At 40.9% G+C, this 15,761-nt stretch overlaps 1 protein-coding gene across 5 annotated transcripts in view; it reads right to left on the reverse strand.

Moving 5' to 3' along the window:
- Positions 1-15,761, reverse strand: part of LOC102939288 (pleckstrin homology domain interacting protein) — a 309,900-nt gene that overhangs the window by 184,769 nt on the left and 109,370 nt on the right. For 4 of the 5 annotated variants that reach the window (XM_037894360.2, XM_037894359.2, XM_037894361.2 and 1 more), the window contains 2 exons: positions 15,375-15,596; positions 9,420-9,520 (listed from right to left, as the gene is read on the reverse strand). In XM_037894360.2, coding sequence (XP_037750288.1) covers positions 9,420-9,520; positions 15,375-15,596 — 323 coding nt within the window. Of the gene's footprint in view, positions 1-2,472; positions 2,663-9,419; positions 9,521-15,374; positions 15,597-15,761 lie in introns of those variants that run through there. The other variant, XM_037894362.2, reaches the window with a different exon arrangement.

Here is a 15,761-nt window from a genome sequence, read left to right on the forward strand (position 1 = left end):
CATAAGCTTTTGGCCACAGTATCACACTGGGAGCTCGTGTTCAGCTGATTATTCACCGTGACTCCCAAATCTTTTTCAGAAAGTCACTGCTCCCCAGGATAGGATCCCCATCCAGTAAGTATGGTCTACATTCTTTGTTCCTAAATGCATACATTTACATTTAGCTGTATTAAAACACATATTGTTTGCTAGCGCCCACTTTACCAAGAGATCCAGATAACCCTGAATCAGCGATCTGTCCTCTTCATTATTTACCACGCCCCCAGTTTTTGCGTCATCTGCAAAGTGGTTAGTCTCTAAGGTGCCACTAGTACTCCTTTTCTTTTTGCAAACTTTGTCAGTGATGATTTTATGTTTTCTTCACTGATAAAATAGCCAAGAGCCAAGAACAAATCCCTGCAACAGACTCCTGGAAACAGATCTGCTTAATGACAACTCCCTATATACAGTTACATTTTAAAATCAGTCAGCCAGTTTTCAAATCCATTTAATGTGTGCCATGTTAAATTTAAAAAAAAAAAAAACAACTGGAAGAATATAATCAAAATGTTGCGTGGTACTAAGTCAAACACCTGACAGAAGTCTAAGTATGTTATGTCAACACTATTACCTTTATCAACCAAACTTGTAATCTCATCAAAAAATCAAGTTAATCTGACAGGATACGTTTTCCATAAACCCATGCTGATTTGCATTAATTACACTACTCTCCTTTAATTCTTTATTAATCTAGTCACATAGCAGCTGCCCCATTAACTTGCCCAAGATCCACAACATACTGACAGACCTAGAATTATCTGGGTCATCCCATTTACCCTTTTTAAAAATTAGCATAACATTAGCTTTTTTTCAGTCTTCTGGAACACCCCTAGTGCTCCAAATCTTATTGACAACTAACATTAATGGTCCAGTAAGCTCTTCAGCCAACTCTTGTAACACTCTTGGACGCAAGTTCTCGCCCTGCTGATTTTAAAATGTCTGACTTCAGTAGCTGCTGTTTAACATGCTCCAGAGATAACAGTGGAATGGAAGGAGTGTTATCATCGCCACATGATGAGAGTGTATCATCTGTTTTTCCACCAAATACAGAACAGAAATATATCAACACTTCTACCTTTTCAGCATTATTGACAATTCTACTATTTCCATATAGTAATGGATCAATACCATTGTCAGGATTCTTTTTGTTCCTAAGATATTTAAAAAGCTTGTCCTTGCTGTCCTCAGCTCTGGTGGCCAAGATTTCGCCTTCTCTCTCGGCTTCCCTTATCAGTTTTCTACAATTCCTAACTACTGATTTATATTCATTATTAACAAATTCACCATTCTTATATTTTTATTTTTACAGCTGCCTTCACTTCACTTCCTCTTTAAACCAGGTCTTTTTTTAACCCCACAGCCTTCTTCCTTGATTGTGGGATTGTGACTTTTGGGGCATCTAGTAAGATATTCTTAAATGATTCCCAATTATTATTCACATTTTTCTGATTTCATCTTTCTCGCACCTGATTTGGATAATAACTGTTTTCAGCTTTGTGAAATTGGCCCCATTAAAGCACCAAGTATATATATTACTGGTCTAGATTTTATTCTGCTTACGTATTACAAACGTGATCAAGCTTTAGTTCTGAGATCAGTTCCTCTTTATCTGTTAGGACAAGGTCTAACATAGAACTTCCCTGTGTTGGCTGCAAATTATTGAGTTAGGAAACTGTCATCTATCATGTTTAAAAACTCCAAGGATGTTTTAGTACTGGCAGCATGAGACCTCCAGCATACATCACTCAAATTGAAGGCCCCCCCATGATCATGCAGTATTTTTTCCCTACATGTTGTAGGTAGGCACACAAGAAGGCAGTCCTACTGCGCCTTAGTGTAATTTTGTGGTCTGTAGCAGACAACAGCTAGTACCCCATCTGTCCTTTATCTGTTAGGACATTGATCCATATGCATTCAAGATCATTTTCTTCCAAGTTATTAGGGACTCGGAAACAGGTAATGCAATTTTTAACAGTGCCGCTCCCCATTCCCTTTTGCTCACACAGTCCTTCCAAAATAAGTTACAACCATTTAACATTCCAGTTGTGCGAGTCATCCCAGCAGGTTACAGTAATACAAACTAGATCAAATTTAGGCTTATAAACGAACAGCTCTAATTCCTCATGTTTACCCAGGCTCCTAGCATTGGTGCACAGGCAATTAAAGAATTTCTTTCCTTTGTGTCCTTTGGTTCCTTGATTAATTTTCTTCTGAATATCTCCATTTTATACTGAGTGCTCATATCACCCCTCTTTTTACCCTCCCCTTTTGCTATTAGTTTACCCCCTTTCTGACTATTCTAGCCAGCCTGTCCCCCAGGAGATCGGTCCCCCTTCTACTGAGGTGGAAGCCATCCAAACTATACAACTCCTCTCCCATAGAAGATGGACCCATGTTCGACAAAACCAAAGCCCTCCATCCTACATCACTTACCTAGCCAGTGATTCTCTTCCAGAATCTTCTGCCTTCTGTCTTCCTTTGCTTGAGGGACAGCAAGGATCACAGAGAAGATGGCTTGGACATTTTTCTTCTTCAGCACATATCTACTACCTGTGAGATATCCCGTGACACAATGTCATTTGTGCCAATATGAACCATCACCACTGGATCCTTGCCCATCATCTTTAAAAGCCCATCCAATCTTAGAGTGATGTCTCGTACCATCCTGTTGTCCAACTGTCCTGTGCAGAAATTTCTTCTGCTTCTTCTGAATCTCCAACAAGGACCGTCTCTCTATTTTGGACAGTTTGATAACGCTTTGAGAGTCAGTTTGATTTTCTTAAAAGTTGGGCCAAGTTGCTACTTGTATGTATGTTCCAGACTGCGTTCTGTTTCCATGTCAGTGCTGTCCAACTGTAACAGCAGGATGGGTGGGGTTAGCATGAGGGGGGTGGGGCTGGGCAGGCTTTGGCAGCTAGGCAAGAAGCTTCTCTGGTCCTTTAATATTGCACTTCAACCTCCCTTCTTTAAGGTGGGAGGAGGAGGGAATGGCTGTCTGTGCCAGAGCAAGAGGACTTTGCTGCTCTCTGGGAACTCTCCTACTTGGGGGAGAGAGGCTGCAGGAAACCCTGCCCCAATCTGAACATATGGGAGAGACCTGAGTCTCCAGAGAACCAGAACAGATCTCCAGAATAGGCACTCAATCAGTTAGGAGGTACAGGAGACTGCATCTGGCTTTCCCCTTCTTAGTCTCCTCCACGCTGCACTCTGTGTGGTTGAGCAGGGAGGTAGAGGAAGAGTCCCAGTAATTATGAGGAGAAAATGAATCCCCATGTCAATAAAGACAGAGAGCAGAAACCCGGAAGTCTGAAGCCAATTGAAAAGAAATTCTATATATTTGCTCTGTAACAAGGTGGAGCTGATCTGCCTCCCTCTTGCCTAGAGCAGAGACATCTGGCTGCCTAAAACAAATATGTCTGATGTCATGGATCTGTGGACTTCAGTACAAATAATAAGTACAATGCAAGTTCCCAGTCTCATGGAAATACTTAGTACAATTTCAGTCAACAGTTTAAAAGGTGGAAAAACTTTTCAGCTTAGAAGACCCTTTGACCTCAACCAGAATTCATGGAAGCCATTAGAATTCAAGGGCATTAGTTTTTGAACTTAAGTTCTTATGTTGAAAAAAACTGCATTAAGACATTTCTGGGTTCCCAACTGTCTCTCTACCCCTATCAATTTATGTTATCTACTAAGGCTTTTAAAAACTACTTGGGGTCCAGAATCTTAGCGATCCAATTTATGCCAGCCAAGTATCTAGTCCCTTGATAGTTAGAGGGCAAACTTAGCCCACTGTAATAACGTCAACAGATTTCTACCGATTTGTTCTAAGTGTTGAGGCATGGGACATAATAATAGCAAAAGATCATAAGACATAACAGTAAATACATAAAAAAGAGAAAAAAAAGTAAGATTTTTGAGTATACTTTGAATTGTACTAAAGAATTAGCAGTATGGATGTTTGGAAGAAGAGAACAACAGAGTGGAACATGAGTAAGGGCCCAATATTAAATGCAAACAGCAGAAAAAAAGGCACCAAAGATAACCAAGATAGTTAATATAATATGTGAATAACAATATAAATAAATATCAAATCATACAAGTACAATGATAAATCAGAGGGAAGGACCTTAATGTCAGATGACATTTTGAACTTGACACATATCGAGGGTGGAGGCTTACTAGCTGCAGATATCTAAAATACATGAGAAACTGGGACTGAAAATTTATTTAAAAATTGACAAACAAAAATTTAAATCAGGCAAGTTGCACAGATCTATGTAGACTATTACTCAGAACAGGCTTGAAAGCTTGTCTCTCTCACCAACAGAAGTTGGTCCAACAAAAGATATTATCCCACCACCTTGTCTCATTTAGAACAGTAGACCTGTAAGGCAACCACTGCAATAATATAGCCACAGGTATGTCTACTGGAGCTGGAAGTGTAATTTCCAGCTCAGGTTGATATAACTGTATAAGCACTGATTGAGCTAGCGTGTAAAAACAGCAGCATAGCTGTGGCTCAACCGGCAGTGGGATGGATTAGCTGCCCCAAATACATACCTAGGATTGAAGACAGGATTCTAGTTAAGGCAACTAGCCCATCCTACCAACCATGGAGCTACAACTACATGGCTATTTTTAGCATGCTAGCTCAATCAAAGCAAGCATGGGTATGTCTGTCTAAAATTACACCTCCAGCTCCATGTACACATACCCTATGAGAGAATCAAGGCATATACCAGTTTTTAAATGTGATATTTGTCAAATAATTATGGATTACATTGTTACGTACCCAGAAAATCCCTATGCATCAACATCATGTCCACCCATAAGGCCCTATATACCCCTAGAACTTTTGATATAACATTTGTCTTGCAAAGTAATCCTCCCTGCCTTCTTCCCTCAGTGCAAATTTGGGATAGAGGGGGGAAAAAAAGTTTGGAAGATTTAATTAATCTCTCCCTCTTTCCTTCAGCAGAAATAGATTTCCAAGTAGCAGGATCCTGCCGTTGGTTCTGCAAAGTAGTGTGTTTCCCCCTGTGATGGAATATACAAACCCCACACTGAGCAACAAGGGGTTAAGGAGCTGCTCTGGGCTCAGCCAGCCCTGCCCTGCCACACATGCAAGAGATGCACAGGCTGGAGGAGGAGTTAAAAGGGAGCAGGACAGCTCACTTGGGGGTAGACCAGGGAATTTTTAGAACTGCAACTTGCAGCTCCTGAGAAAAGAGCTGAGAGAAAGCAGGATCCCTCCCTGAGGACCTGCTTCAGGTACACTGTGAGAGGGAAGCATTCCTCCTCCTCTCTCATGTGTACTCAGTTTATTTGTGCTAATTCTCCTTGTCCTGTTTATGAGCTACCCCTGAAGTGGAGAGACCTGGAACTAAACTGACTGGCGGGCCAAGGAGCCAGCTGCTGCCCCAGGGAAAGAGTTAACACACCATGCCTGACCACGAAGAGGTGCCATGCGGTGAGCTGACCCCATTCATGCCTTCCTGTTCAGTCTGCAAACTGTGGACAACAGAGGGATGGTAGGAAGTGGTTCAGAGAGAGCAGCCTGGAGGCACTCTTGGGTGTTGGACCCTTTTGTTACCCTCAAAGGGCCCTGGGCCAGAGCCTGGGGCAGTGGAAGGGAACAGGCTCCCCTACCAAAACCCCCTCTGCAAGCAGAACTACCTAAGCCCTGATCACTAGGTGACACTCCCCATAAGTGAAGATCAGCACACTCCCACAGCAGCACTACATGTTGTAAATGAATATCTTCTATTTTAAACTACCCCTGGAAACCTTCTACTCTGCTGGAGTGCTGCTGAGATCATGCTGCTTAGGTACTGCAGAGGAATCTTCTACAAAAACAAGAGGCCAGGGAAAACCACTGATTCTTGCAATTCCATCTCCAATGTAAAGAATTAAAATGGAGGATCTCAACTATTAAATGGGAGAGGAGATTATGATTTTTCTTCCTCTGAGGCTATTCACTGAGACTTTCCCAATAATGAGCCTACCAGCTATTTCCCATTTATTCTTCCCAGAGACCCACTACTTCTGTATTCTAGACATGACCACAACATAATTTCTAATACTACAAGACATACTTTATACCTCCTCTCCAAAAGACATGCCAACTAATAACTACTTTATACTATCCAAAAAACAGTTAAACCAACTAAAAAAAAAAAAACACTTACTCCCTTCAATACTTGTCCCCAGGCCCATGCCATCTCACAAAAAAATTCTGACTAAACCAATATGTACCGCAGATGTGAATGAACGAGAAATAGTCAAACATCCCGTATCCTAAGTAGCCTCAATATCCCCACTCCACTAACACTTTATTCTACAGCCAATAGACTCCTTGTTCCTCTACCTCAGCATTCCCACATCTCCATCCCCTCAAAAGACTGATTCTTTACTAGCACCCATTAATATATATATATATGTAATAATCAGAGCCCCATATATTCCACAATTCTGTCACTGCAGAATGTGCTTCAAAACAGAGCTCCATAATCTCAGGTTTAATAAGGGAAAAAAATGTTTCTAGTCCTTGTAACCAAGGAAATCATATTGGAAACCATGAATAACTGTAAACTGATGTAGAGAAGTTTGCTTGAGTCTGCAGACAGCCAGAAACAATAGCTCAGAGGAGTGAATTGCTTAATTCATCTCGATCAGGATCTTCTGGACCACAGAATTAGGCATTCTTGCCATGTAATCTGCAATTCTGCTGCAGCCAACTACCCCACATTTTATTTTGTCTCTCAGTATTGGCAATCCAATGTGTTCAAAAATCATGGGGTAGACCCCCCCCAACGTCATATCATTGTCTTAAAATTCAGAAGATGTAACTCTCAACCTATTGACCCACCCACACACACACTCTCTCCAAGTTTTTTATTTGCCTTCTGGTTTTTGAACCATTAGTGTATGCTCAGGTCAGATTTCTGAGCTTTTCTCCACAACGAGGGCTAGAAACCTTGTTTCTTAAAAGAAAACGCTGAGATTCTCATCTAAACACTTGACTCCAGAAGCTCACGCTTTAAGAAAAACTTCATGAAAGTTGGAAGAACTGGTCTCTCTAGCCTATTGGGATAGCCTCTTGCTCTTCTGTTTTCCTACTAAGGCAGAGTTAATTGGATTAGTATATGCTCCCACAGCAGAGAGTCAAGAGTGAGAGCTGTACTAGTACATCTTGTAGCCAGGAAACAGGGGAGCCAGAAATGTAAACTGGCAAAATGAACTGCCTGGAGAACAGTGCAACAGCCAAGGCCTGGAACACCTGGAAGATAAGATGAGGAAGCTGACTACAAGCTCCCTACCACACAGAAAAGAAAAGAAGGGTCTGAACCAGACTGCTTGGACAACATAATGAATGCCCAGGCTTCGGAAGTGGAGCCAGTCCACCCAGAGAGCACAGCAAAAAAATACCATCCTCAAAAACAACCCCAATGAATTTTATGTTAATGAATATTTTCAAGACCGAGCCATAGATTTTGAGTGAGGATAGTAGAATGAGAATGAATAGTATTTCATGTTTATAGACTAAATTAATGTTTTCACAAAATTTAATTCTGTTGTGTACACTGTATCCTGACAATGCTTCCAAGAAGATGTCATGTACCCCACCTCAAGTTACTCGTCAGATTCATTTTAGACACCAGCATACCTACATAACCATCCAGAAATACCCCTGTGTGCTGACACATAGCAGGAGGGAAAGAAAGCTCAAACTCACCTCACTAAAGTAGGAAAATGGGGGAGGGACAGGGGGGAAATAACTCTGATAGGCAAAAAGTCTAGAGGAAGATGAGAGAAAGAAGTTTCATTTATTTTAGCATTAAAATGCTTTAAGATATTTCAGAATTTTAGTAGGATGATACTGTGTCTGTGCCCCCTATAAGGCTTTATGGAAATATGCTTATGAATATATATGACATAACTGGAATATGTTCTATGCTACATATGCCATGTAACATATCTATGTAGCGGTTATGATTTACTGAATCTATTAATCCTATTTGTATGCATGTATCATTTTGTATTTGAAGTTATATTGGCCGTGTGCTGGCTTGATTTCTAAATAACCTGAGTAGAGCATTTGAGTCATGCATGGACATGTGACTTGCCCAGGTGACTCCAGAACTCCATCTTGGAGCTGGACTTTGCATAGGAGAGAGGAGCGGGTCTCCGCCCACAAGAGAAAGTCTATTTAAGCCCATGGGAAACCCCCTTCATTTTGTCTTCAGCTGGCTAAGGAGATAGCCTCTCCACCCCCAAGGATTCCTGAAAGAAACTGGAACAAAGGACAGTAACTACAAGGGGTGTGAGTGATTGCTGGACCCAGACTAAAAGGAGATTAGTCTGTAAAAGGAAGCTTACTGGAACTGGTGAGGTTTTGTTTGTATTCAGTTTTATTAGACATAGACTTGCAGGTTTTATTTTATTTTGCTTGGTAATTCACTTTGTTCTGTTACTACTTGGAACCACTTAAATCCTACTTTCTGTATTTAATAAAATCACTTTTTACTTATTAATTAACCCAGAGTATGTATTAACACTTGGAGGGGCAAACAGCTGTGCATATCTCTCTATCAGTTACAGAGGGCGAACAATTTATGAGTTTACCCTGTATAACATTTAAAGAGGGTAAAACAGATTTCTTTTGGGTTTGGACCGCATTGGGAGTTGGGAATCTGAGTGTTAAAGACGAGAACACTTCTGTAAGCTGCTTTCAGTTAAGCCTACAGCTGTTAGGGGATGTGGTTCAGACCTGGGTCTGGGTTTGCGGCAGGCTAGTGGGTCTGGCTCAAACCAGGCAGGGTGCTGGAGTCCTAAGCTAGCAGGACAGGAAAGCAGGAGCAGAAGTAGTCTTGGCACATCAGGTGGAAGCTCCCAGAGGGTTTCTGTGATCCAACCCGTCACAGATACCTTCTCCCACCTAACATTTGGAATTAAAAACCTTCTAGTCCTACTGCTTTCTTTAGCACTACTCTCATTTCACTTGGAATTAGGAGCCAGATATTGATCTATCTATCAATCAATCAATCAAAAAATCGAGCTTCTGTGCCAGGCCACAGAAAGTCTACCTGAACAGAAATGTATTAAATTAAATTAAACAGTGAGGTTGGATGCTTTATTTGCTTCACCTACAAAACCTTAAGTACATTGCTGTATTAACTTAACCCTGAAAGGAGGCAGACAGTCAATTTATAACTTTATACCAATCAGAAAAACTATATTCTGTAACCATATAGAAAGTTAATTGATGAGTAACTTTTTTCAATTTGCTGACGTTAGTACCCAACTAAATTTCTCTAACACTAATTACCACTACTTTTTCATGACATATAATTAAGAACATGTAAAATACAACTAACTTTATTTTAAGGGTGCCAGCATCCCACAGCCAAAAACATATTGTTCCATCTGCTCCAGTTGAAGACAGATATCTCTTTGATCCACTGCACAATGGAGAAAACTGGAGGAAAAACAAACAAACAAAAACCCCCACAGGTTAAAAAAAATATATTTGTTCAACTGCTGTCCCATTCTCTCAAACAGAAACAAATGACCCTAATTATTCAGTCTTTATTGCAAACTCAAGTAGTACCCAACACTACCAAAGGAAAAGTCACATAGCAGGGGGGGAAAATCACATGGTAACAACACCAACTGGTAAAATATAGCAAAGTTTGTCAGAAGGATTATCTTCCCCCACAAAAACAATCCTCATGGATGAATCCCCTAGGCCTACAAGTCTACACGCAAACCCAAACATAAAAAAAAGTTACTTACCTGTACAGTAACTAGAGTTCAAGATGTTTTGTCCTATATGTATTCCATTCTAGGTGGGCATGCACCAGAGATTTCTGCTAGCAGTGTCCGTTTGGTCGTGCATGCATCCTGTCCTCCCACCCATACTCAGTGTGTGACCAACTGTCACTTGAGCACCTTTTCTACCACAGATCCCAAAGAGTACAGGAAGAGTCCAAAGCAGATAGGAAGAAAGGCCGATCATGGAATACACACATCTCAAAGAACAATGAGCTATCTACATGTGGGTGGAAGGCACTAATAGCATTCAGATGTACCCAAGACAGCTGTGTGAGTTCCCCAAGGTCTTTGGCAAAAGGATATAGTCCTAAATACAACGTATTTAGGACTCCAGAAGCACAAGTTCACACTAAGCCACAAATCTCTACCACTTTTTGTATTATACTCTTTTCTTGCAGAATCTTTTCTACTGTTGATCAGAATAGTTTGCTCCTCTGAAGAACATATCTTTTCTAGTTCTGACATCCATCCAAAAACCATGTGGTTAGGTTGAGATGGATCAGGATTATTAACGATTCCCATGTTCTGAGTCAAGAAGTCCAACAGCAGAAATAATTGAATAAGAGGATAAGTGGAGAAGCAAAGTAGAGCTGGGAACCAACACTGTATGAGCCACGTAGGAACTACTAAGATAATTACTGCCTTGTCCTTTTTGATTTTCCTTAAGGCCCTCAGAAGTAGAAGAATTGGCGGATAAGCATACATTAGGATCTGTGACCCTGAAATTAAAAACATATCAACCAGAGAGTTTGGATTCTGACCCCCTCTGGAACAAAAACTTTTGACATTTCTTGTTCCTGTCTGTTGCAAACAAATCGACTGCTGGTCATCCCCACTGGTGGAAAATGAACTGAACAACAGACTTCTGAATCTCCCATTCATGCTCTGTGGAAAAGTATTTGCTGAGGTTATCTGTTAATGTGCTCTTCAGACCTGGCCAGTTATATATATATTGATATATATCAATATCCTAGAGCTCAAAGGAATTGCCTATGAGCACAGAAGAGATGACTGTGCTCTCTGCTTGTTTACGTAAAATATTGTAATCATGTTGGTCATGATCTGACTAGGCTGACCTTGAAACCTTGGCAAGAAGTGTATGCATATGCTGTAAACTTTTCTGAGCTCCAGGATATTGATATATGTAACAGTGACCCTTCTAGACTCCATTTGCATCTGTTGCTATCGTTCTTGTCGGAAGGGGTAGAACAAAGGAAACTTCTATACAAACTGCATTCAGGTTTTCACAAATTGAAAGGGAAGAGAATCTTTTGTGGAACTGATACAATCATGTCCAGACTGTGTTTGCTCAGGGCATACACTGTCCTCAACCAAGCTTACATGCAAAGTAGATGTAGTATGACATGCAGTCATGGAAGCGCTAGAGGCCATGTGACCCATTAGACTGAGACAAGATCTTACTGTAATTTGCAGAGTCACCTGAAGTTGGATGATGAGGCTGGATATAGTCTGGAATAAGTTGTGAGGTAAATACTCTTTTGCTGTCCTGGAATACAGTATCAGGCCAATAAATTCTATACATTCTGTTGGTTTTAAAACTGACTTTTCTTCTTTTACTCTCAAATTGAGAGTCTGGAAAAGCTGGGGAACCACTCACATAGAGTTTTGAACTTCTTGATAGGACTTTAGCTTGAGAAGCTACTAGCCCAGTTATAAACAGACTATCGTGCCCTGTTATCTTAGGAAAGCAGCCACCGTTTGGTAAATACCCCTGGTGCCAGTGTCAGGCCAAAGGGAAAGAACCCTAAATAGGTAGTGATTTGGACCAATCACAAATCTCTTGTGTACAAGATAATATATTTATGTGGAAATAAGCATCCTGGAGGCCAACAGCTGTAAATCCATCTCCCAGATGTAACAACGGTATTATGGTAGCAAAGGTAACCATGCTTAAATTTCAAATGGTGAATGCAGGTGTTGAGCATTCTAAGGTCCAGGATTGGCCTCCAACTTCCCATCTTCTTGGGTAGAAGAAAATATTTTAAGTAAAAATTCTTTGCTTTGGAACAGTTTCTATTGCTCCGAAAGGGAAGAGAGAATCCTCCTTCTGGACAAGAAGTCTCCTTTGAGAGAGGTTCCTGAAAAGGAATACGGAAGGTGGGTGGAGAAAGGGAAAAGCATGGAATTGAATGGCAAGAACAATTGTATATTTTTAACATCCCCTTGTCTATTACAGCATTCTTTGCTCTCCCATACTGGAAAAAAGAAAGTTTCCAATTGGAATCTGGGAAGGAGGAGCAGCAGCCAGATCTAGAGAAATGATTATTTTGCACTCTCCACAATCCCATCAAAAGGGATGTTTGCTGGTCAGCACGGACTGCAAAGAGAAAGCAGACAGATTTCTCTTTTGTAGTTTCTGACTTTTCCTTGGAGGCTCTGGTGGCCTCAGCTAGTAAAAGGAGGACGGAGTTGTCCTCTGTCTAGGGTAAGACTGAAGTTTACCATATTTCCTTTTTATTATTAGAGTATAAATGCCTAAAGAACATAAAGCAGCATGGGAAACCTTAAAAGGGTGGAGGGACCCATCTGTTCTCTCACTGAAAAGATCAGGGTGCCCTAATGGAAGGTCATTCACTATGGTTTGGACTTCTTTCAGAATACTCAAAGACTTAAGCCACAAAGACCAACACATCATAATAGAAGTTACCAAAGAGCATGAAGTGGTGTCTGCCACATATAAGGAAGCCTGTAATGAAGGTCTTGCTATTAACTCACTTCCGTTATCAATGACTGAGATGGCTCCCTGTATTCCTTTGGCAACTTGTGAACAAAATTTGTGAATTTATTATAGTTGAGAAAATCATACTTTGCCATGAGAACTTGATAATTAGCAATTTGAAACTCCAGACTTACAGCAGAATAGTTTTTGTCCAACAAGGTCTAAAGGCTTTACGTTCTTATTAAATGGGGCTCTCTTAGAATGGTGCTGTTTATTTCTCTCATTAGCTGCAGCTACCACAAGATAGCATAGCACTGAGTGGAAGTACAAGTATTCAGCTTCTTTTGCAAGAAAATAATATTTCTTCTCAGTCTTTTTAGAAGAATTAGAAATAATAGCAGGAGTATGCCATACAGTCTTTGCAGGCTCCAAGTGAGCATCATTAATCAGAAGCATGATTTGCCCCAGCATAGTAGTATGAAGGATGTCTAATAGTTTATGAAGAGCCTCTCAGGACTTCCTCTAACAGGATTTGGAACAAATTCACTATCCTCTTCATGAGCTCTTAAAAGCTCAAAGTAGTCAGGACACAACAGTCAGGCTGGCATCACTGCCTCATCCACAGAAGACAAGGAAAGGACTACAGAAGCTGAGCTGTCTTCCTCTCTGAGCTGGTCTTTCCCTTCAGAGAGCTCCTCCTGATATTGGGTATGCACAGAAGATCCACCCATGAGGCTTCGCTGACTTCTGCTTCTTTCTCTTCATCACTCTCTTTGAGAGGATACCTTGAAAGGCTTGGGTCCCCAATATGGCCACCGAACGGCACTGTACCAGTAAATAAAAAAGGGCCTCAGAGAGATGGATACCAGCTCATATGAGGAGCCTGATAATCCCTGTATCTGGAATGATGGGATATCTTAGACCACCTTTCTGAGCCAAAATTTGAGGCTGGGACTGGACCACAGGGGATGGATCAAATGGAATTGCCCTCTTCTGTTCATCTGGCACTGGCCACTGTCGGAAGACAGGATACTGGGCTAGACGGACCATTGGTCTGACCCAGTATAGCTGTTCTTATGGTCTTATGAACAGGTTGTAGGGAAATATGTAAGTGAATCATTTACTCTGTTCTGGGAGTCAGACAATGAATATGATACATCTGACTCCAGAGGAGGAACAGTGGGAATGGGACTGAAATGAAGATGTTCCTCTCTTAAAGTTAGTAGCAGGGAGGAGACTGGTCCTGAGGAAGTAACTGAGTCCTGTACTGGAGATAAATGTAAGCCTCCTGACAGCAATGGGGATTTGGGCTCAGACATTTGCAGGTCCCCCAGTACCATGCATTGAATCAGTACTGTGAAGCTGGATCATTCTCATTACTGTTGATAAAGCACTCAGTACTGATCTGCTTTCTACAATGCATCAATTGGTACCAATGGTGTGGCTGCTGGTGCCGATGGTGGGTACTGTAATAAGAGACTTAGTACTGGGCATGATCATAGGATTCTATGACATCAGTGCCGCAGTGCTGGTTCCACACTCCTTCAATGCTCCATCTGTACCTGCACCAGGTTGTGGAGCCTCACTCATCTTGGAATCAAGAGGCAATTTTAACTTAAAAAAAAAAAAAAAGATATAAGCAGAGCTTTGTCTCGTTTCCTTGGGAGGGTGTTTAACTTTTCGCTGCTACTTTCCCCTGGATACTCCTATCCTTCAAGGTAAGCTTAACTGCATGCGTTCTGGAGCTAACCAATGCCAAGCTGAAAGGAGCACTCTTTGGCTCTTCTGTCCATTGTACAGGGGAGTCAGGTGGGCCCAAATTTGAGGCTGACCACATTGCGGGGGATGGGGGGGGACATTTTTAGCCTCATCTCCCTGCAATTGTTTGTTCTTCTGGAAAATAACTTACAGATACTGCACTTTGGGCGAGTCTCATGTCCCCTCAAACAAAAAAGGCAGCAAGCAGAGTCATCACTGAGAGGGAAGTGCTCACTTTACAATATTTGAAGCTGGAAGATTTTAGCATAATCAATTCCCAGAATACTAAACAAAAGAAGGAGGGGTATGGATTTTATTTTGCACACACATTTAAGTTCTCTTTTAAAAATACAGTCCAAAGATACTGTGCATACAGTGCCATCTGAACTGAAAACTAATTAAAAAAAAAAAAGAGAGAGAGCACTACATCTCAGGCCAAGTATGCACAGATGAAACAGACACTGCTAGCAAAAAAATCTCCAATCCTGGGTGCATGTACACCTAGAGTGGAACATCAATAGGGACAAACACCCAAGGAAAGATCTTTACAAATGTAAGGAATAGAAACAGCCTTACAATAAGCTCTCTTTTATAAATGACAAGTGTTGTGAAATATTAAACAAATCATCTAATGAATTCGTTCTTTTAATGCTTCACAATCTTCTCTCTACCACACCCAATATTTATCGTCATTTGTGCATAACTTAACTGTTGGTCCTGCAAAGACTTACGTACCTAACTTTATATACAATAGTCCCACTGACTTCAACAGGACTACACATGTGCATAAAGGGAAGCATGTGTTTTTGCAGAATCAGAACAGAATCTTCGGGATCAGATCTTCGGGACAAAAATCATGTCTTCAGTCTGTCACACATTTATGACATTAAAAAGAACCTAAAGGGACCATTCAATTTTTAAAAGCTCCTTGTTCATGCTTTACAATTTAGTTACCTGTTGCACATTTCTTATTAAAACAAACTTCACAGAAAAAAACTGTTATTGCTGCAATCCACTTCCTCACTTATTGTGATATGTAAAAAGACAGAAAGATTGTTACCTGTAGTGATGTTATGGATGCACTGTGACCCTGCAAAACTGCTAAGGGTGCACATGTTCGAAGACACCAAACTCTGATCATTTTATCACAGCTCCCTGCAGCAATCATGGTGTTCTCATAGTTCACAGCCATGTCAGATATTTCAGCTGCATGTCCTCTTAAAGTTGCCAACAACCTTCCATCATCTGTTGCCCAGATTTTTACAAGGCAATCATCAGAACCCTAAAAACAAGGCAGCAATCATCACAACCATATAATTATCTCTTCTGATGTCCCAAACCTATGTTATTTAACTAAAACAACAAAATTAGTGACATTCATTGTAAACCACTTCTCACTACAGTCTAAATACACTGAGGAAAGCTGCAGAAGAGTGTGCAAGCAGAA

Source organism: Chelonia mydas, chromosome 3 (assembly GCF_015237465.2).
Source record: "Chelonia mydas isolate rCheMyd1 chromosome 3, rCheMyd1.pri.v2, whole genome shotgun sequence".
Classification (NCBI taxonomy): domain Eukaryota; kingdom Metazoa; phylum Chordata; order Testudines; family Cheloniidae; genus Chelonia; species Chelonia mydas.